This window comes from Rhinatrema bivittatum, chromosome 7 (genome assembly GCF_901001135.1).
Source record: "Rhinatrema bivittatum chromosome 7, aRhiBiv1.1, whole genome shotgun sequence".
Classification (NCBI taxonomy): domain Eukaryota; kingdom Metazoa; phylum Chordata; class Amphibia; order Gymnophiona; family Rhinatrematidae; genus Rhinatrema; species Rhinatrema bivittatum.
Genome location: NC_042621.1, coordinates 178,065,439 through 178,088,893, shown reverse-complemented (window position 1 = coordinate 178,088,893; position 23,455 = coordinate 178,065,439). Strand labels below are relative to the sequence as shown.

The 23,455-nt window shown below is 44.7% G+C and overlaps 1 protein-coding gene across 7 annotated transcripts in view; it reads left to right on the top strand.

Annotated features, from left to right (window-relative positions):
• The window catches only part of KAT6B (lysine acetyltransferase 6B), a 452,508-nt gene that overhangs the window by 262,764 nt on the left and 166,289 nt on the right, over positions 1-23,455 (top strand). For all 7 annotated transcript variants that reach the window (XM_029609550.1, XM_029609551.1, XM_029609552.1 and 4 more), the window contains one exon: positions 22,245-22,360. In XM_029609550.1, coding sequence (XP_029465410.1) covers positions 22,245-22,360 — 116 coding nt within the window. The remainder of the gene's footprint in view (positions 1-22,244; positions 22,361-23,455) is intronic.

Sequence of the window (23,455 nt, the reverse complement as noted above, 5' to 3'; positions counted from 1 at the left end):
GAACCTAATTTTCCTATCAGTTTTCAGTCAGCCAGTTTATGCAGGGCACTGTAGTGATTTGGCAAGAAATAATAATAAAAAAAAAGTGGCTTCTGATAATTGCACCTGTAGTGTATAATGTCACCTGAGGCTTCATCATATGCAGTTTTGGCTAGTAGAGATCTGTCTTAAGCAGTGGTCTGTGGATTTTGTTCCAGAGCTCAGTTGGGGGTTACTGTTGAAAGATGACTATTACAGGGTAAACAGACCCTACCCATAAATATTCATTAGGCAGCCCATGGAGGAGCTTTGTGTTAAGTAAGTTTGTGAGTGGACAGGTCAGACATGTAATGGGACCCACTGGAGTAGAGCTCTTGAGAAAAGAGCAGGCGTGCATCTCCACCAGCACTTCACACATATTTTGGAAACCTCATTAAGGCTATAAGAAACAACCTGCAGGCAGCTTGTGAGAGGAGGAGGCTAGTTGTGAACCTCTGTAGAGGTGCCAGGAAAACTAGAGATGATACTTGAAATGAAGGAAAATTTGGCTCAGTTTTCCTTAAGGAACTAGTAACTACTGGGATTAAGGGAACCTATTATCTGTGAATATGGATAAATGTGAAAACTGGGACCCACTAATTGCTGGTTCTACACTAAAAATTGCTTGGCTAATTAATGTTTATGACTTAAAGCTCTATCCTGAGGAAAGACCAGCAAAACCTTAATGTATTTGGGACTTTCATGTTTTAATAAGCTTTGTTGTTTTTGCCTAGATAAAAGTGCCAATGTTTGCTTTAAAAAAAAATAAATCCACATCCTGTTGAAAAGCTCCCATTTTTGTGTATCAGGAATTTTATTATAACAAAGCATCTCTTTCTATCACATTTAGATCACAGATTGTAAAGAATCCTGTGACTACTCCAAATCCTTGCGAGTGCAAGAAAAGTGGAATCAGAGATGATACAGATCTTTTCAGAGGAATTAATTCCAAACCTTATATAAGAATCCTCTGTTCTTTCAGATTCAGGGAAAGGGGAGGTGGTCAGAGCAGGCAAGTATCAGTTTAAACAGTTCTTGACTCTATAAGGAAAATGGGATTGAAAATTCTGGAAAGTTGGTATCTGAAAACAAAATGTTAAATGTGATAAAAAGGCATTTCCAGAGTCAGTCTCAGCAGGTGAAGGATCATCTGAGACAGAGTAGTTATATTTGGGACAGAACGACTAATGGCAGAGATACAAGATGGAGCTCTGGAACTTTCCAAGACCAAGATTCTTTACTCTAGAGCCCCAGTAAATAGAAATGTAAATCCCCCCTGACCATTTTTGGAGGTGGGGGAATATAAAAGCATGTATGTATGTAAATAAATAAATGGAATGAGAAGCCTTACAGATGTTCTGATTATTCTAGCAGGGAGGAGTCTTGTAGTTTATTCAGACTATTTTACATTGCTGAATAAGTCCCAGATGTTTAATCCTGTTTCTAGATCTTATGAAGTTAGAGGTATTTCAGTAGTCATTTTTAATGGAGTCACAGGCATTAGTGATTCAAGCAATCTGGGGGATTTTTTTGTGTTTACTGACTTCATGATACACAGATTCTTGTTTACATGGTTCAAGATCAATTAAAAATGCCTTGGTTTTGTAGTAGATAGTCGCCATCACTTCAGAGTTCTGTCTTTTAGAGTGGCTTCAGTGCCAAGAATTTTCACCATGGTGATGTTGACATTAGTGGAAGTACTGAGGAAGGAAGAGATATTCCTGTATCCTTATCTCGGTGCTCTTCTGATAATGGCTTTGTGTTTACAAAGGGCAATACAGATGGGAGACAAAGTATTTACAATTTTTGCTGACTCAGTTGGATCATAGAGCTACTTTTTTAGCTCAGCAGTAGAGTATCTGATTAGGGATCCAAACTCTGTAGGTTTAAATCCTGTTCTGCCCAGTTAGATAATAGATCAGAGCCATAGCATGCCTATGGCCAATATGGTCACGGCCATAGGCATGCTATGGCCGTGACTCCCTAAAAGGGAGACCCGTTCGCTTGCTCACTCACTTTTATGCTCAAATTATTGGTTTTGAGCACGGATGCGGCCTCTTATTACATAGGCCCTTACCGTGCTTAGGTAGGCGCATTTTTCCGTATGTGCATGGATTTCTGCGCGCAAATCATTTGCATTATTTGTTTTTTTGCATCCCGCAGAAGCAGCAGCTTCAGCTGCGCGTATTTTGCCATGGGTCTTATTACATCAGCCCCATAGACTCCATCTCTCTAACACACACACTCCCACACTGACACCCACCCTCTCAGTTTCTCACACAAACAACCTCTATACGCAGATTCACTCTCACCAGGACCTGCTCCATCTTCGCCACGAGCAGGAAGGACTCTGCTCACAGCCGCCGGGACCTGCACACTCTTCTCTGTGATGCGATGTGGCACGCTGGGGGCTTGCTGCTTCCTTCTTCGCCACAACGTGGCACGCTGGGGGCCTGCTGCTTCCTTCTTCGCCGTGACGTGGCACGCTGGGGGCCTGCTGCTTCTTTTTACGCCGTGACGTGGCACGCTGGGGGCCTGCTGATTCCTTCTTCGCCGCGACGTGGCACTCTGGGGGCCTGCTGATTCCTTCTTCGCCACAAGCGGGATGGGCTGCACTTTGCAGCATATCGGGCATGATCCAAATTCTATGCAGAAAATGTAAATTCTGCGCAGGAGTGGAATTCTGCGCAAATTCCGTGCTCCGCAGTAGAGTAGAATTTCTCCAGGAGTAAAAGTAGGCAGTGATTTTTGAATTGTGCCTTCATGTTTTATGCCTGGAGGTAGCAATATTAGAGTTGGTTTCATAAGAGTCCCTTGCAACACATGTTAATTATTCATGTTAGGCCAGTCAGAGATAATGAATTATCTGGCTGATGGTCTTTTAGAGAAGTTAGATATGAATAATTAGGACATGAGAGAAACTTGGCATGTGTTAGCAGTTCCTTATAGGACTACATAGGATGGGGCTTCCCAAACTGTGGGTTGGGACCCCAAATGGGGTCTCAGAATCTTCAGCTGGGGTCATAAATGCCTCAAATGGCACCACTGTTCAAGTGCCAGCAGCAGCAACATTAGTAGTGGAAGTCAACGAGGGGCCTGTGAGCTAGCATATATTCACAGGCCCTGCAGTGGCACTGTACTTACTTGAGTTTCTGTGGTAACAGAAAGTCCTGCTTGAGGAGGGATCAGGGCTGTTACGTTGCAGAGCCTAAGCTTCTACAAGTTTACCATTTATTTATTTAAAGATTTTGTATACCGACATTCGTTAAGCAAACATCACATCTGTTTCCATACAACGTGAAAATAGCCAACAGGGCTTTACAGAGTAACTGATAATAGAACTAGAGGAGGGGAGGGGAGAGGGGAGGGTAACCAGGGTCTTTTGCTGTACATTCAGTAAACGCGATATACAATTAAGTACATATGTACAAGTTATATACAATAAGAATACAAAGGGGGGAGGGGGGCATTAAATACAAGAACTAAGGATGGTGGACCTGGAGGGTGAGGGGAAGGGCTGGGAAAGGAGGGTGAGGGTGTAAAGGAGGACAGAGGGGGGCAAGGGGCGTGGGAAGGAATGGCATAGGTGAAAGGCAGGACAGGACAGTGGGCGGAGGAGGGCTCATGCGTAGGCGTGTGTGAACAGCCAAGTCTTGAGTTTCTGTCTGAATTTCTTAGGGCAGGTCTCGAGGCGTAGCTGGGTAGGCATTGTGTTCCATAGGAAGGGTCCCGCTAGGGATATGGTGCATTGTTTGGTGGCTGTTAGTTGAAAGAGTTTGGGAGAAGGCGTGTGTATAGTTGCTATATATGGCGTTCTGGTAGGTCTGGAGGTGGAACGGATGTGTAAAGTGTCTGTGAACCAGAGCATGTCTGGATTGTGAATAGCTTTGTGTATGAGGGTGAGAGTTTTAAATTGAATTCTGGCTGTGATGGGGAGCCAATGGAGTTGTTTGAGAATAGGTGTAATGTTTTCTTTTCTGCGAGTGCCTGTTAGTATTCACGCAGCTGCATTTTGTAGTAGTTGCAGTGGGGCTATGCTGTACTTCGGTAGACCTAGGAGTAGGGCGTTTGAGTAGTCTATCTTAGATAAGATGAGGGCTTGTAGGACTGTTCTAAAGTCGCTAAGGTGCAGGATAGGTTTAAGTTTTTTGAGGGTGTGTAATTTATGGTAACAATCCTTGATGGTGGAGGAGATAAATTTCTGGAGGCTGAATTGGGAGTCGAGGATTACACCTAGGTCTCTTACGATTTGCGAGAAGTCTGGGGGGGCAAGAGGGGAGTTGGCGGCGGAGCTGGGTAATGGGTTGATATGTTGGGGTGCAATGATCATGAGTTCAGTTTTGTTAGCATTTAGGGCTAAGTTGAATTGGGTGAGTAGGCTGTTAATGGAGGAGAGAGCACTTTCCCATCTTTTTAAGGCGCTGGAAATGGTGTCAGTGATGGGTATGAGAATTTGTACATCGTCGGCGTAGATAAAGTGTGAGAGACCAAGATTTAAGAGTAGATGGCAGAGGGGAAGGAGGTATATGTTAAAAAGAGTAGATGAGAGGGAGGAGCCTTGGGGTATGCCCCTTGTAATATTGATGGGTTCGGATTCGTGGTTTTCAATTTTTACCTTGAAGTGTCTGTCACTGATGTATGATTTGAACCAGCAAAGGGGGGTCCCAGAGATGCCAATGTCAGATAACCTGTCAAGCAGTACAGAGTGATTGATGGTGTTGAAAGCTGCAGAGATGTCTAAAAGGGCTAGAATGTAGGTGTGACCTTTGTCTAAACCTCTGATGACGTAGTCAGCGAGGGAGGTCAGGAGTGTTTCGGTGCTGAATTGCTTTCTAAAGCCATGTTGTGATGGATAAAGTATCTGGTGCTGATCTAGGTAGTTCGATAATTGTGTGTTGACAGTTTTTTCAAGAACTTTAGCAAGGAAGGGGAGGTTGGAGATGGGGCGGTAGTTGGATAAGTCTGCTGGGTCAAGTTTTGGTTTCTTAAGGATGGGTTTTACTATGGCTAATTTGAGCTGGTTGGGAACATCTCCAGTGGATATGGAAGTGTTGATAATGTCAGCTAGTGGTTGGGAGATGCTGTCAGGGATAGTCAGGAGCACTTTGGAGGGGAGCTTTCCTTACTAATGCCGCTGCTGCTTGCAGATTACTGTCTGACGTGTGACCAACCATGAGTGAAAAAGAGGGAAGAGGGCTGTACATCAATCAGTGAAGATAGAGGGGGGCTCCGCTAGCAGGGAAGAGGATAAGAGGGGAGCTCTTGTGAAGGGGGTGGAGGATAAGAGTGAAGTAATTGTTGGAGGGGGACTGTACCCCTACTAATTCATTTTCAGGTAAATTTTAAAAGGAACGCATGTGCGCCCATAGATGCGCGAATTGCAGCGCAAGCTAATATACACCTTATTCTATAAAGTACCCATGTAGCATTTAAAATACTGTTGCCGCGCATACTTCTCTACAGCCTTTACGCACATATCTTGCATGTGAAGGAGAGAGCGCCTCTGTTTAGGGTCAGTCTGATACTCTATATATAGGTACTACTGTAGAGGGGCATTTTGAATTGGGGTGGGTTTTCGGGGGGATGTTGTTAGACACATTCAGAGATATTTATAGTAAAATTGACAACAATAAAGAATTGTAGTCCTTATAAGAGATGAAAAGTCTAACGAGGAGTTGATTTTTACATTGCAGTGCTAGCTGCATTGTACAAATCTACTTTTTTTCATCACTTATAAGGACTACAATTCTTTACCCCAAATCACCTTGCGAAAACCCGTCCCAATTCAAAGCGCCCTGCTACAGTGGTACATCTACATAGAGTATCAGACTGACCCTGTACAGAGTGGGGTAGATTTTTAAAGTTATGCGCGGGCGTAGATTTGTTCACGCAACCCGGGGCAAACAAATCTACACCCGATTTTATAACATACGCGCGCTGCCGCGCGCATGTTATAAAATCCAGGGTCGGCGGGGTGCACAATTGTGCAACCTGCACGCACTGAGCCGAGCAGCCTGCCTCCGTTCCCTCTGAGGCCGCTCCGAAATCAGAACGGCCTTGGAGGGAACTTTTTTTCTGGCCCTTCCCCTACCTAACCCATGCCCCAGCCCTAACTAAATCCCCCTCCTACCTTTGTTAAGAAAGTTACGCCTGCCTGAGGCAGGCATAACTTGCGCATGCCAGCGGGCTGCCAGCATGCCATTCCCCGGCCCGGGGGCTGGTTCGGAGACCTCGGCAATGCCCCCGGGCCAGCACCACGCCCACGGCCCTGCCCCCAGAAAGCCCCCGAATGCTGGGCTGCCCCCGACACCCCCCCCAAACAAAGCACCAGGACATACGTGTGTCCCGGTGCTTTGCGCGTGCCGGCGGCCTATGCAACATAGGCACGCAAATCCCCTGCGCGTGTAAATCTGGCTGGATTTTCGCATGCAGGGCTTTTAAAATCTGCCCCACTGTGTGTGTGTGTGTCTCTCTCCCTCCTCTTCTCTCTCTCTCTCCCTCCTCTTCTCTCTCTCTCTCTCCCTCCTCTTCTCTCTCTCTCTCTCTCTCTCTCTCCTCTTCTCTCCCTCCCCCCCCCCGACCCCGCCTCCCCCGTTCAGGTCTCTTGCGCCTCATGAGGAGCAGTAGCAAACTTACACAGGTAACATATGCGTATTGCCTTTGCAAAATTTGTGGTTACATGCGTCAGTCTTGGCCCTGCCCTCAGATCGCCCATGCCTTGCCCCTTTTCCACCTCCTTATTCTGGATGTGCATATATATACATGAATGCACGTACTCCCTGGCTTCTTAAAATTTGCGTTGCTAGCCTGCGGCCCACATTTGTGCGAGCAATGCTTTTAAAATCTACCTCTCTGGTTGCACCCTGGGATCATATAAATTTTCAAGTGCTAGAATGAGGTCACATTTGCTAAAAGTTTGGGAAGCCCTGACATAGAAGAATGTTTGTATCAATTCAGTCAGTTTTGTGATGCTAATAGACCTATAATAAACAAGAAGGCTGAGAAATATTGTCAGAGGCATCAAAAATTCTGACAGAAGAAGAAAGGAATCTTAACAGCCTGTCAGCAATTTGTGTAGCATGAAAACTCAATTTGCCGGCTTACAGGCTGAAAAATATAGTCTGCATCCAGATGAGTGAGAGCTGAAAGAAGAGGTCAGAATACCAGTAATGGATCTGATGGGCATCATGGTTCAATAAAAGGTCCTCAGATATTTTAACAGATTTAAGGATTCATATGCAGTGGCTACTGATGAACTATGTCAGAGCTGGAAGCAGGCTTTACTGTATTTGCTCCATGGTCCATGATAAAGAAAACATTAAAAGCAAATGGAGATCAACATAATTTTCATGACTCCATATTTGACCACAAATGCCCTGATTTTTAGAATTTTTATAGAAGGTAAAGCATATATCGTTAAGTGCTTCTACATCAGTCTAAACTCATTTGATAGCTGAAACTTGCAGGATGCGCCTGATGAAAGACTGGTTGGAGGAGTGGTAGATCTCTGATGTCTAAAAGGATATATATGAATAACATTCATTTCATTATGATTTAGTACCTTAAGGCCAAATTTTAAATCCCCTGCGTGCATAAAAAACAGGGGATACGTGCGTGGCCGGGCCTTGCGCGTATGGGTGCGTGCATCTTCAAAGGGGCTTGGCAATGCGCATAACCCCTGTTGCGCGCAGAAGTGCTGGGCCTCCGATAAAGGGGATGTCCAGGGACGGGGAGGGGCAGGGCTGGAGGCGGCCGGTACAGAGGCTATTTACCGCCGTACCAAGGAAGGGACGGAAGGTGCACAAGTTGCTACTGCTCCAATGGAGCAGTAAGCAACAAAATAAAATTAAAAAAAGGTAGGAGAAAGGGTTTAGGGGGTGGAGAGGAGAAGGGAAGGGAGGGTAGGGTAGGGAACTGGGGAAGGCCGTGATGCATTGCCAAAGTCTACTCCCCCCTGCGCATGCGGATTACAAAATTCAGTGCGCATGCAATGGGGGGGGGGCAACTATTTTATAACGTGTGCACTGGCACGCGGATGTTTTAAAATCGGTGCATCCATGTGTGTGCGCTGGGAAGCGCGCACACCTTAAAAAATCTACCCAATAATTTTGGAGCAGTACTTACTATACTGATTAGAGTTTAAGAAACTGATGGTACTAAAAGCTTTTTGCTATTTTGTGTCTATAGGAAAAATGTTTAAGAAAGGTCATGCTGGGTCAGACCAAGGCCCCTCGAGCTTAGCATTCTGTCTCCGAGAGTGGCCAGTCTGGGTCACAAGTATCTATCAGATCCTCAATAGTTCATCTATTTCTTGTATCACACTTCAAAGGGGAATAAGCACTGGCTTGTGTACCTAGTTAATAACTGCTCGTGGACGTTTCCTTCAGGAGCATGTCCAATCCTCTCTTGAAACTCACTCTTATTAGTTGCTTTGACCACATTCTCCGGCAACAGATTCCATAGCTTGATTGTGTGCCAAGTAAAAAAAAAAAAAATACTTCCTCAGTCTGTCCTCAGAAATCTCTTTCAGCAGTGAAACCCACCTCTTCGTGCCTGAGGCCCTTTTTTCTGGTTCAGGCTGTTTCCCGCTGTTACCAACTATACCTCTGTTTTTGTGCCTGCCTGAAGGATTGTCTACTGTCCTCCAGAACAGGGACTCTATGCTGGGAAACACGAGGTCAGGACAGCATATGATATCTTTGATACTGCCTCCAGAGTATCTGCGGCAGGAATAAGCATCAGGCTCTGGGCTTGGCTTAAATCCTCTGACTTACGCCAAGAAGTCCAGGACAGGTTAGCAGACCTTCCTTGCACAGGGGACAATCTGTTTGGTGAAAAAATTCAAGAGGCAGTGGCGCAACTCAAAGACCGCCATGAAACCTTGCGCCAACTATCCACTTCTTGTCTACAACCAAAAGAACATTTCGACGAGAACCTAGAAGACTAACCTATAAACCACGCAGGTATTGCCCTCCTCCATCTCGTGGTAGACCGACCAGACCCTCTCACAGAGGCCAGCCTTGTCAGCACAGGCCCCCAAAAGCCCAACCAGCTCCTCAGACTGGTCCTGCATCGGGGTTTTGACTTCCATCTAGAGAGCAGCAGTTGCCCCCCCCCCCCCCCAGCCACTTTTCCTTCTAGAGACAGAACTCTCAATCCTCCTGCAGTCCAATGCCGTGGAACCAGTTACCCGACTGCAGCAAGGAACAGGGTTCTACTCTCGGTATTTTCTGATTCCAAAGTTGGGTGGCATACGTCCTATATTGGGCCTCTGCGCCCTAAACAAACATCTCCGCTAGGAAAAGTTCAGGATGGTTACCTTGGACACCATGCTTCCTCTCCTACAAAAGGGAGCTTGGCTCTGCTCTCTAGATCTTCAGGAGGCTTATGCCCATATAGCCATATCCCCTCCTCATCAAAAATACCTCAGATTCATAGTAGGTCACAGGCATTTCCAATACTGAGTGCTGCCGTTCGGCCTAGCATCAGCACCCCGAGTATTCACAAAATGCCTGGCATTTGTGGCAGCTTACTTAAGACAGCACAGTATCCATGTCTACCTGTATCTAGATGATTGGCTACTCAGGGGTCCATCCAAGGAAGTAGTACTTCAATCCCCTCCGTCTTACCATACAACTGCTACAGTCATTGGGATTTCTCATAAACTATCTCAAATCTCATCTGACTCCGTCACGCACCCTCTTGTTCATCGGAGCAGATCTAAACACCATTCAAGCCAGAGCGTTCCTCCCAAAGGACAGAGCACACACACTGTCAACCTTGGCCAAAGCAGTGCAGACTCGTCAGACAACTTCAGCTCGTCACCTGCTAACATTCAGGCCGATACAGTACAGTATGCTCCAATGGAGCGCACTGTTAGCCTGCTCTTGGACACGCGTTTTCCCTTACCCCTTACCCCTTATGTATGTTGATGGCCCTATTAGGTATGCGCGTGGGATACAGAAAGTAAAATGTGCAGCCAAGCTGCACATTTTACTCTCAGAAATTAGCGCCGACCCAAAGGTTGGCGCTAATTTCTTCCGGCACCGGGAAAGTGCACAGAAAAGCAGTAAAAAATGCTTTTCTGTGCACCCTCCAACTTAATATCATAGCGATATTAAGTCAGAGGTCCCGAAAAATAAAAAACGTAAAAAAAAAAAAATAATAAAAAATTTGAATTCGGCCCACGGCTGTCGGTCCGAAAACCGGACGCTCAATTTTGCCGGCGTCCGGTTTCCGAGCCCGGCTGTCAGCGGACTCGAGAACAGACGCCGGCAAAATTGAGCATCGGATGTCAAACCCGCTGACAGCCGCCGCTCCTGTCAAAAAGGAGGCGCTAGGGACGTGCTAGTGTCCCTAGCGCCTCCTTTTCCCCATTTTTACCGCGTCACCTAATTTAAATAGAGAATCACACGCACCAGCGAAGGGCCGGTGCGCGCACCGGGAGAGCGGGCATTCATCCGCTCTCCCACGGACTTTACTGTATCGGCTTGATTGCTAGGACACATGGCATCTACAGTTCACGTTACCCCAATGGCTCGACTAGCCATGAGAGTGACACAATGGACTTTAAAGTCCCAGTGGTCCCAATCAAAACAAGATCTGCACAGACTGTCCATGTGACCAGACAGCTTCGCCACTCACTAGCTTGATGGATGCAGGAGTCCAACCTTCAATTAGGCCTACCCTTCCAACCACCAAATCCTCAGATCACATTGACTACAGATGCCTCTAGTCTAGGTTGGGGAGCCCATGTGAATCAATTACAAACCCATGGAACCTGGACAAGGGCAGAAGCAAACCACCAGATAAATTTTCTGGAGCTTCAAGATGCATGGAACAGTATTCTAGTGGAGAGGGTAAAAGCCAAAACAGCAATAGAATTCATGAAAGTATGGAATAAGCACAGCTGATCTTATTTGCAAATAAGTAAAAGAAAAGCCAGGGGTCAAGTGGGGTCTATGGTATTGCAATAGGTTCAGCTTCTTCGTAAGTCTGCTACTATGTGATCATTATATGCCTAATTATTTTACAGTTTAAAAACAAACACACCAGTGTAATACATTGATTAATCCAGGGATGTCAAACTGCACTTCTTGAGGGCCACAAACCAGTCTGATTTTCAAGATGTCATTTAATAAATATCCATGAGATGTATTTGGATATTTACTTATTATTTAAAAAATGTATAAACCACTCACCATAACGCCTAAGTAGTTTATATAAATACATAATTTTGAAACATAGACATTGACTCATAAAATATAATACGATGATAATATAAAACCTAAAAGACCCCCATAAAAACAAGCACATAAAACATAAAAATATATCCTTTGTACTCTGCTTTTTTAGTATTTCCAATTGTGTAAAAACCTAGTGCATTCTGTTCACATCAGGAAGACTGAAAAATCAAAAGCTTGTCTATTTATGGATGATAATAAGATCTGCAACAGAGTGCACACCGGAAGGAGTGTAGAGAGAATGAGACGAAACTTAAGGAAGCTTGAATATATGGCAGCTGGGATTCAGTGCCAAGAAGTGTACAGACATGCATCTGGGGTGCGGTAATCGAAAAGAATTGTATGCGATGGGGGGGTGAAGGGTTGTTGTACACACAGCAAGAGAGGGACCTTGGGGTGATAGTGTCTAGCGATCTAAAGATGGTGAAACGATGTAATAAGGCGATAGCTAAAGCAAGAAGAATGCTGGGCTGCATAGAGAGAAGAATAACCAGTAAGAAAAAGGAGGTGGTAATCCCCTTGTACAGGTCCTTGGTGAGGCCTCACCTGGAATAGAGTACTGTGTTCAGTTCTGGAGACTGTATCTCAAATGGGACAGAGAGAGGATGGAGGTGTTCCAGAGAAGGTAACCAAAATGGTGGGGGGTCTCCATCAAATGACTTATGAGGAGAGGTTGAAGGAACTAAATATGTAAACCCTGGAGGAGAGGAGGTACAGGGGAAATATGATACAGACCTTCAGATACATGAAAGGTTTTAATGATACCCAATCAGCAAACCTTTTCAGTTGGAAAGAAATCAGTCAAACTAGGGGTCATGTAATGAAATTCCATGGAGGACGACTCAGAACCAACATCAGGAAATATTTCTTCATGGAGAGGGTAGTGGATGCCTGGAATGCCCATCCAGATGAGGTGGTGAAGACAAAAACAGTGAAAGATTTCAAAGGGGCATGGGATCCCTAAAGGCTAGAGGATGGAAATAAAGAAAAGAGTGCTTGGGGGTAACTTTCTGGTGTGGCGGTTACTACCCTTAGGGGCGGATTTTCAGAGCCCTGCTCGCCGATGAGCCTATTTTACATAGGCCTACCGGCGCGCGCAGAGCCCCGGGACTCGCGTAAGTCCCGGGGTTCTCCGAGGGGGGCGTGTCGGGGGCGGGCCCGGTCGTTGCGGCGTTTCGGGGGCGTGTCGGCAGCATTTTGGGGGCGGGTATGGGGGCGTGGCTACGGCCCGGGGTGGTCCGGGGGCGTGGCCGCGCCCTCCGTACCCGCCCCAGGTCGCGGCCCGGCGTGCAGGAGGCCCGCTCGCGCGCGGGGATTTACTTCTCCCTCCGGGAGGCGTAAATCCCCGGAGAAAGGTAAGGGGGGGTGTAGACAGGGCCGGGCGGGCGAGTGGGTTAGGTAGAGGAAGGGAGGGGAAGGTGAGGGGAGGGCGTTAGAGGATTCCCTCCAAGGCCGCTCCGATTTCGGAGCGGCCTTGGAGGGAACGGGGGTAGGCTGCGCGGCTCGGCGCGCGCCAGCTATACAAAATCGATAGCCTTGCGCGCGCCGATCCAGGTTTTTAGCAGATACGCGCGGCTCCGTGCGTATCTACTAAAATCCAGCGTACTTTTGTTTGCGCCTGGAGCGCAAACAAAAGTAGGCCTATTCGCGGAGTCTGAAAATCCGCCCCTTAACCAATAAGCCTTCATACTGTTGATGCAACTCCATTATTGCTCTCTGCTTCAATGGCAAGGGGAAAAGGGGAATTAGATTCAGACAGCAACCAACAAGGGTCCTGACTTTGTTTGTCGGGGAAACTGATAAGTATGGGGGTGTCCTGTATGGCATGGCAGATGCTACCGTAAGTTTGCTGGGCAGACTGGATGGACCATTTGGTCCTTTTCTGCCATCACTTCTATGTTTCTATGTTAAAGGCATAAAAGACCTGCCTCTCTTTAGTTAAAAACTTGTTTAAAATAGAAATTCTTAACCATTCTTAACCATTTTCCTGAATTTCAGTATAGAGCTTTCACCCTTAACTTCATGTGGCAATAGATTCCATAATTCTGAGCCCTGTATGTAAAACAGCCGTTTTCATGTTTCATCCAACCTGATCATGTGAAATGAAGGAACATCAAGGAGGTTCAAGGCCTGCTAATTGGGGATATCGTGGTAATCAGACTGGATTTGGTTGTGCTGTACAACAATTTTTGAACATGAGCAAACATTTTTGGTTTCATTATTCTGCAAGTACTACTTTCTTTGATGCAAAAACCCTATCAATTTTAAGCTCATAGCAACTCAATCCTTACAGGGAACATTGGTAGCAGCATGCAAACAAACTTTCTCACATACACAGACACACTAACACTCTTGCATATTCACTCTCATACTCTTTCTCACACATACATTCTCATTCTCACAAACAGACACACACATACTCTCATTCACTCTCCAAGTTCTCACACACATGCACACTCAGTTCTCCTCCTCCAAACACACACACACACACACACACACACTGATCTCAATAACTGCAAACCGTTCACTGCCAAATACTTTGAGAAGTTACACAACCCCTGCAGAAAAAGACACCTAGAACCTTGCCATACCATACCATTCCTGCACTATCTCAGGACTCGAACAGCAGCAACCTTATCTATGACATGATAGGAATGCAAATATTATACTATGCCCTAAAACACTAATACACCACTTACTGGGGTTAACAGAACAAGCCATACTGCTACAAAAAACCCTACAGAAAAACTATATGCCAGCAGAAATACTGCATCTCAGTCATGCATGTAGAACACAGACAGACCCCTACCTAATACAGAATAAGGGTCTACAAATTAGAAACAGAAACATGCAGACAAAAACGAAATGGGAAGCCCAAGAAATCAGACTTTGAACAGTGGAATACTGAAGAAAAAGATCAAAATACAAATATGTAATGGAAATGCTCAAAAGAGGACCTATGCCAATCACTAAAAATTGAAAGTATATATATTTTTTTACCTTTGTTCTCTGATCTTATTTTTCTAATCGATTGGTCCCAGGCTTTTGTTTTACACATTCCTTTTCTCGTTCTTTTCCCAATTCCTTTTACAGGGTCTCTTTTTTAAAATTTTCTTCTCTCTGCGCCTATCTTCTTCCCTTCCTTCCTCAAACACACACTTAGGCTCTCATTCTCACACGCTGTCTTTCTCTCACATATATACACATGTTCTCGCTCTCACACTTTCTCTCTCTCTCACACACACACACACAGGCTTCTAGTCTTGCATGCTGTCTCTCTGTCTCATACATACACACACACACACACATTCACATGCTGTCTCACACACAGAGGCTCTCACATGCTCTTTTTCACACACAGAATCTGTCACTCTCACATGCTCTCTCTCACAAACTCATGCTCACACACAGAGAGAGGCTCTCACTCTCACCTGCTGTTTGTCACATACATACAGTCTCTCAATTAACTTTCACACGCACGTATATACTCTACAGGGCCTTAGCCTCCATCTCACCTCTGGGCCTCCTCTTCTCGGCTTGCTGAGGGATGTGCTCCACGGCAGACCTGCCATGCATACTGCTCTTATTCTGCACATGGGCCGATGCACTTCCTGCCTACCTGCATGGCTTTGCAAATGTTTTCTTCTGGGGCAGCACCAGCAGGAAGGAGGAGGAGCATCCAGAGTTTTGGGGGTCTCTTCTTTGCTTTAGGCTGTGGTGGGATGAGCTGCACCACAGCCTCGCTGGTCTTCCTGCACCGGGGCAATAGCTGTGGGCAGCCATGCATCCTTGCATCTTAGAGGGAGCGTTGTTTGCAGCCCTCAAGTGTTGCACTTAGACATCCCTGCATTCCTCTATTTATATACTGTGGCAACTTCATGATTAGCTTATTCCATGTTGTGCTGAAAATGTATTGTTTTATTTGAACATTTATAAACCGTTTCTACAGGCTGCAAACCCACCCAAAGTGGTGTGCAAAGGGGGTATAGCCCTGAAAAGCTAATCACAAATATATTAAGTTAGCCAATAAAAAGCTATCATCTACAACCTTTTATTTTATCTTTTATTGCTACATATCCCAGTGGGTGAACCTGACGACCAAATTACCTTATTGCAACAGAAAAGGAAATGGGGCAGAATATATAGGCCTTATGGTCCATAGTCTGCATTTCTGTGTGTGAAAAGAATGAAATGTAACAAGATGTGTCTCTATTTCAAATATATGAGAGGTTTTACAAAAAGGATTGATCTTCAATTATCCTAGAGTTCATTTAAAGTTCAGGCAGCAGCCTAAGGCACCATCAGAGGTAAAACCATTCTTTATTCAATTGTTTTCTCGCTCTGCCAGGAGATCTTTGAAAGAAATCAAGGTTTTTTGTCCAACAGAAAGATTTTTAGTGCCACCATTGATCTTGAATTAACCTTTTTAATGTGCTTACTAGATGGATTTTCCTTTGAGTCATTATCGGAAGTATTTGAATTCTTTTAGTTCATGCAGCTTTCTTGATAGCTACATGTTCAGCAAGAAAAATGAATGTGGAAAGCTTTTTTTCATTTGAGTAATGTTTTTTTTTTTATTAATCCTTCAGCATTACAATACAGTGTTTTGATCAGGCTCACATTTAGGCATAGGCAACACATGAACTGCCCAGGGTGGCAAATTTTGAAGGCGCAAATACCCAGCTGAAGAGGATCCTCCCCCCCCTCCCCCCCCTCCCCCCCCCCTTAATTTAGGGCTGTGTGCTGATGCCATTTCAAAGAGGCTCCAACGTGGTATTCTGCCCTATCCACATTTCCAGTCTCTGCAGATGAATCCCCTGCTCTCTGAACAATGGGAGTACCACCTGCCTTCACCCTCCAGTCCTGCCTGTGGGTGCCAAATTCTTAACCTGGCTCTAGTTTTGACTATTTCCATACTAAAATTGATCAGATTGTAAATAGTATCTTCTTCAGAGGAAAAAATAGTAAATATAAAAAAAATCCACAAGTAACAATTCCATTTAAAACACAGAATCTATCTTATGAATCTAAACAATTGAAATCCATCAATAGCCAGCGGAAGATCTTTGGCTTCGGGAGGTCAATTTTCAAAACCATTTACCTGAATAAAATGGTCTGACTAAAAATTACTCTCTTTAAATGTTGTAAAAGTATATGCGGCTTCCATAGTGCGCATACTTTTAGCTGCTAGGAAAAAGAAGTGTTCCTGTGGATATGTTTAGATCAGGCAGGAAAACAGCATATGTGCATCAACTTTGTAAATGTTCACATGCTGTTTTGTACCTTCCCCTGCCACCTTCACTAATAGCTGGTACAAGGTATGCAGATGCTTTGAAAATTGCCTTTTCAAGGGATTACTACAGCTACTACTACTTATCAATTCTATAACACTACTCAACATCGGCAGTGCTGTACAAAAACACGAGACATGGTCCCTTCTCAGTGGAGCTTACAATCTTAAGACAAACATATAGGGCAATAGAGAGTTTAGGAATTTCATTTCTAAAGCAAATGGTTAAAATCGATAAGGCTGTAAAGCAGGATAATGAGGGGTTAAGATTTAAAAGCAGCCTCAAAAAGACGTTTTTGTTTTTTTTTAGACTGAATTTGAAGAAAGCAAGAGAGGAGGGAGCAAGATGCATCAACTCAGGAAGTCTATTCCAAGCATACAGTGCAGCCAGGTGGAAAGCATGGAGTGGGGAGTTGGCAGTAGAGGAGAAGGGCATAGATAGGAATGGCTTGTCTGATAAGCAGAGTTTATGAGGAGGGGTGCACAAAGAGATATGAAAAGAGACGTAGTATGGAGCTGCAGAGTGAATGATCTTGTAGGTAAGCAAGAGGAGCATAAGAACATAAGAAATGTATGTGGAAATGCATAAGGAGCCAATGGCGAGACTTGAGAAGAGGGGTTATATGGGTATAGCGACTTTGGCAAAAAAATAAGGCACATGGCTGAATTTTGGATAAACTATAGTGGAGAGAGATGGTTCACTGGGAGATTTAAGTGAAGCAGGTTGCAGTAGTCTAAGCAGGATGTGATGAGAGAGTGGATAAAAGTTCTGATAATATGTTTAGAAAGGAAGGGATGGATTTTGATAGTAAGAGAAAGAAAGAAATACATTTTAGCCGTGTTTTGGATATGTGTAGAGAAGGAGAGAGAGAAGTAGAGGTGATTCCAAGGTTACAAGCCAAGGGGACTGGGAGGATGTCAGTAGGGATGTGCATTTGTGTTAGACGAAATAGGAAATATAGACGATATTTCTTATTTTGTCACGGTTCAGGGGGGCCATGAAACAAACAATAGGAAAACCCACGAAATTTCGTGTGGTTTTCTTATCAAATTTTTTTGGGGGGGGGGGGGAAGGGCACACAGAAAAAAAAACCCCAACCCTTCAGATCTAATTATTTACAATTTTAAGATGGCACCGGCCGTCCATTGCTCCTACCATGTGACAGGGGCCGACCAATGGCACTGATAGCCCCTATCACATGGTAAGGGCAAAGGGCCACGGCGCCATTTTGTTTACTGGCAGCCGATGGCCCGAGAGCTGGAGATCGCTCCCGGGACTCCCGCGGGACCACTAGGGACGTTTGGCAAGTTTTGGGAGGATCGGGAGGGTGGGGGATTGTAAATAATTAAATCTGAAGGATCGGGGAGGGGTTTGTTTTTTTTTTCGGATCGGGACAGCCAAAAAAAAAACGGTCAGAACCGCGGGAAACGAAATTTCCCCGGGTTCTACAAAAACAAAACCGGAAACAATTGCCGGTACGATACACACCTCTAGATATCAGTGTTATCCACAAAAATAGAAAAAGGAGGAGAGAGGGTTTGAGGGAAAAGAAGTCCTGTCTTGGCCATGTTACATTTAGGATGGCAGTGGAACATCCAGGCAGCAATGCCAGACAAACAGGCTGAGATTTGGGACTAGATACTTCATGAAATTTCTGGTATAGAGAGGTAGATTTGGTAGTCATCACCATAATGATTGAATTGACAGCCTTGAGAGGAGATCAGAGTACCAAGGGAAATAATGTACAGAGAAAAGAGGGCCCAGGATCAGAAAAGAGCTTTGCGGCACACCAGTTGATAATGAGATAGTGGTAGAGGAGGATCCGCTAGAGGACACACCAAAAGCGCATGGGAGAGGTAAGAAGAAATCCAAGGCAAGCTGGAGTCCCAACTTCCAAGTGAGGACACAGTATCAAGGAGTAGGTGGATCAGCAGTATCAAAAGTAGCAGATAGGTCAAAGAGGATTAGGTCAGTAAAGGCCTTTGGGGCAGATTTTAAAAGTCATAGGCCCGGCGATGCGCGCAAGCCCTGGGACACGCGTATGTCCCGGGGCTTGAAAAAGGAGGTGGGGCATGGGTGGTCCAGGATGGGGCAGGGGCATGGCCAGAGGTCTCCGTAGGGCCTCTAGGCTGGGGGATCGTGCACTGGCACTCGGCTGGTGCGCGCAACCTACGCCTGCCCAGAGGCAAGCACAACTTGCAAAACAAAGGTATGGTGGGGCGGGGAAGGTGGGGGAGAGCGGAGGGAACAGGGAAAGCCATCTGGGCTCCCCTAGGTCTTGGCGCGTGCAAGGCGCACAAGTGTGTACCCTCTTGCGTGCGCCGACCCTGGATTTTATAACATGTGCGCGGCTGGACGCGCATGTTATAAAATGGGTCGTAGATTTGTGCGCGCCGGGTTGTGCGCACAAATCTTCACCCATGCGTACCTCTTAAAATCTGGCTCTTTGGTTTTAGCCATAAAAATAGGTCATTGGAGACTTTGGCAAGGGCTGTTTCTGTAGAATGTAGCAGGCTAAAACCAAACTAAAGTGGATCAAGAATGGTTTGAGATGGAAGAAAGTCAAAGCAGTGGAGGTAAATAGCATGTTCAAGAAGTTTAGAAGCAAAAAAGAGGTGGGACAATAGAGCAGGTAAGGTTCAATGAGGGGGGTTTTTTGTTTGGGTTTTTTTTGGGTTTTTTTAGGAGTGGTGTGTTCACAGCATATTTCATGGCAGTGAAAACATTTGTGGTGGAAAGGAATGTGACAAATGGAAAGGATGACTGCAGGGGAAATAGAGCTGAGGAGTTGGGTGGGACTGGGGTTACAGGAGCAAGTAGTGAGTTTGAAGGAGGAGAGAAGATGGATAGTTTCCTCCACTGAGATGTTAGAAAAGGAGGAGAGGGTGGCAGGGGCCAGGGGAAGGGTAGAGGAATAAAGTGGGGAAGGGGAGATAAAGGTTGACCTGGTTGAGAACCCGAGACTAATTTTGTGAATCTTTTCATGGAAGAATTCAGCCATAGTCTTGTAAGTAAGTTTAGGGGTACAGGGATCTATCTGCTACAGGATAATTCTAGTACCCCTCCCACTTTACTTCACAATCCTAAGTTCAGGAAAAAGACAATGTGTTCTCCTCAGAAATAGACTTTTATTTATCAGATTTGGCAGGATTTAGCATTTAGAAGATAACATCTATTCCTGTCCTTAACATCCTGGCCACTAAGCACCAATTTACTCTAGAAAGTTCTGTACCATGGGTGGTTTCAAACATGCCATGAACCTTAGCCTGCTTAATATATAAATACCGTACTTATGATTAACTTACTTTTCCCCTGGTCCCAACTTCAGGTGATATCCCTCTGTTCACCTCTGAAGCAGTTCTGGCTTGAGGTCTTGAGAACGTAGGCAGGGGAGAAGGTAGGCATCTGGGTCTGGTACTGGCAGAGCTGGTGGGCAGTCCGGGAAGGAGGCTTGCTTCTGGGTCTGGTACTTGCCAGGTTGTCTGGAGCTTGCTTTCAGCCTCTCATCATCTCAGATTCCACGTCACTCTCTGACCCTAAGGAGGGTATCTCCTCTCTCTGGTCTCCAGACCTCCATCCAGAGCTGCCTCAGAGGTGAACAGAGGGATATCGCCTGAAGTTGGGACCAGGGATAAGTTGCTTTTTCCTGAACTTAGGATCATGAAGTAAAGTGGGAGGGGTACTGGAAATGTCCTATAGCAGACAGGTCCCTGCACCCCTAAACTTACTTATAGTTGAGCAGAGTGTGAATGGGGGTGGGAGATGAAGATAGTTTGAGGAGGGAACTGAGTGTGGCAAAGAGACGGCAAGGGTTGAATGCAACAGTTTGTCATATGGACAAAATAGTCTTGCTTGGCAAGTGCAATAGCAGACTAGAAGGTGGTCAGCATGAATTTGAAATGTGTGATGTTGGGATGGGTATGGGATTTTAGCCAGATACATTTTGCAGAGAGGGCACAAGAACATATGAAGCGAAGTCCGGGGATGAGCCAAGGCTGAGGTTTGGTGCGCTTTATTGGACAGGTAAGGGGGAGGGGTAAGAGTGTCTAAAGTGGGGGAGAGTATAGTGTTGTAAGAAGAAACTGCCTCATTAAGAGCCTGATTTTAAAAGGGTACGCGCGTAACCCTTCTAAAACGGCCCTGTGCGCGCCGAGCCTATTTTGCATAGGCTTGGCGGCTCGCGCAAGCCCCGGGACGTGCGTAAGTCCCGGGGCTTGCAAAAAGGGGAAGTCAAGGGCTTGGCCAGGGGGCGTGGTGTCGGCTCGGGGGCGTGTGGGCGGTCGGGGGGCGAGTCTGAGTGCCCCGACACAGCGGCCTGTGTCGGGGCCTGCCACACCAGCGTACGTAAGTTACTACTGTCCGGAGGCAGTAGTAACTTTTCGAATAAAGGAAGGGGGGGGATCTAGATAGGGCCAGGGGAGCGGGTTAGGTAGGGGAAGGGCAGCGCACGCAGGGCTCGACGCACGCAAGTTGCACAAATGTGCACCCCCTTGTGCGCGCTGACCCTGAATTTTATAAGATACGTGCGTCTATGCGTGTATCTTATAAAATCTGGCGTACTTCTGTTCGCGCGTGCGCTCTTTTTTAAAATGTACCCATCAGTGAATCAGAGAAAGTAGTGGAGGAAAGAAGAGATGTGACAGTAATGGAAAGGAAACAAGGATCGATAGCCTGGAGATTCCTGAAGGTGTTGGTAGAGATTGGGTTGACAGGATTGAAGTACCAATTTATTTGCATGCACAAAACTTCAGCTTGGTGGTGGTCATATTCTTTTGTAAAACATTAGAGTAGTCTTTATATGTCAGAATAAAACACAGGTTTTTCTACTAGTCTAAGGAAACAGCAAGCTCATTAATCACTCTGTGGTCTCTTCTCTTTTCATATAACATCTCTTACTGTCAGTGGTAATGTGGACTTCTGGCTGCCACAGTCTCTCCTTCCTCCTTACAGGGGCCCCCTCAAATGACATGCTAGCCAGCCAGTCCCCTTGCGATTACATGGCTATGTAGGAGTGACTGCTGGAGCTTATGTCCACCTATTGGGGCGGCTGTCCACAGTCACTCGTCTTCTCTGCCTTTTAATAAATCTTCCCCTACTGGTGTGCATAAAGATAAACCTTACTGTTGATGAATACTCACAAAAGCAGAATTAATAGGTAAGACATTTTCATTTAGCTTTCTGTGTCCAGCCATATTGAAGACTTGTTTTCCCTTATCTCTGGTCATGGAAAAAATACATTGATTCTGCTTTTATTTGGACTTCAAAAATGGGAGTGAGCTTTTTTTGCATTATTTTGGGCGGTCTGAAAGGTTATAGCACAACTGCAACAAACATATTGGCGCTATCTCTTTATGTACTGTAAAAATTTGTAAACATTCTATTTTCTAACTCCCTTGATTTGTGAAAAACTTTCATGGTTTACATTTTTTAAGACTGGTGATTAATAAGCAATAAAAAACTGTGTGTTAAATACAATTTTGAGTGACTTCTAAGGATTTTTCTTTTTATAATTATTTTATTTATAAACATTTAAACTTACATCAAGGATTTTAAACATCTTGATTCATACAGGTTTCCATTATAGTATTAAACAATATAATTCCAAAGTTCTATTAAATATATCTCATTTAGATTGCACAATATCTATTTTATGGAATTTTAGCATGGCATATGTTTATTTTTCTGTTTGTAGGACATCCATCATGTTTAAAGTTCTGCCCAGAGTTAACGACAAACGTGAAGGCTTTACGATGGCAATGTATTGAATGCAAAACATGCAGTGCCTGTAGGATCCAAGGCAAAAATGCAGTAAGTGGATATTGTAACGATACTGCAACTGATTATTGTTTAGGTGCTTTGGGAGCCAACTTAATTTTTTGAGAAGATGGGTAGATATTTTCCCTTCATACTGTTTATTAATAAAAAAATTGTCATTTTTCTTTAAGGATATAATGGAATAAAATGTTTTCATTGTTTTTAGTTACTTTTAAATATTTCATGATTGTACTGTAATTTACTTATTTAATTCAATATTAGTTGTTAACATTTGTAGATATGTGATAATGAAAGACTTGGTGCTTCTGAATTTAAATTTTGTAAAAAAAAAAAAAATGTTGCCCATGTTGTAATGGACATGAGTTTCACTTCAAAGCATTGTCAAATATGCTATTTCTAGGATCACAATCCTTTCTTTAGTAGGTAGATCTTTTGGAACCGTATTCTCCTTTCCTGGCTACCACTTAGAAGTTTCTTAAAACGTTCCCACCTGCTTGTCAAGAATATAAAAAGAGACTGAGAACTTGATTACTATTTTCTCAGTTAACAATTAATTTCAGATTTTGAGATGGGCTAGGGCTGTATTTATTAATCTTTTTAGCAGTTAGTATTAGGGATGTGCAATCGTTTTCGCCGAATTGGAAAATTTCAAAGAAATAGTTCAATTCGGCATGGGGCGGAGGACCCAAATCCCGAGATGGATTTTCCCCAAATTTTAGGGAAGGTGTTCCCAGGGGCATGTTTTGGGTGGGATCAGAAAATTATATGCATAGATGTATTTTGAAATCCATGCCTAGTGGGTAGCACAGTGGGCTGAGAACCAGGTAAGCCAGAGATCAAATCTTGCTTCTCCCACATTTTTTTCTTTAAAAATCCTAAAATTCTTGGAAAGACAGCAAAATTCTGATACTCCTACTTCACAATATCCAGAACCCATTGTTCTGCCTTGAATTAAGACCAATTGAGGTAGAAATGCAGGAGACTTGTGCCTACCTGCTGAGGCATTATCCTTCAGGAGCCAGAATTTTCCTTTTGAGGCAATCCTTTTCGTGAGCTACCATTTTCCCAAAGGCTTCACTCTAAGAAATAATTGAAAGTGTTTGTCTGGGGGAACAAAATTTCAGCCTC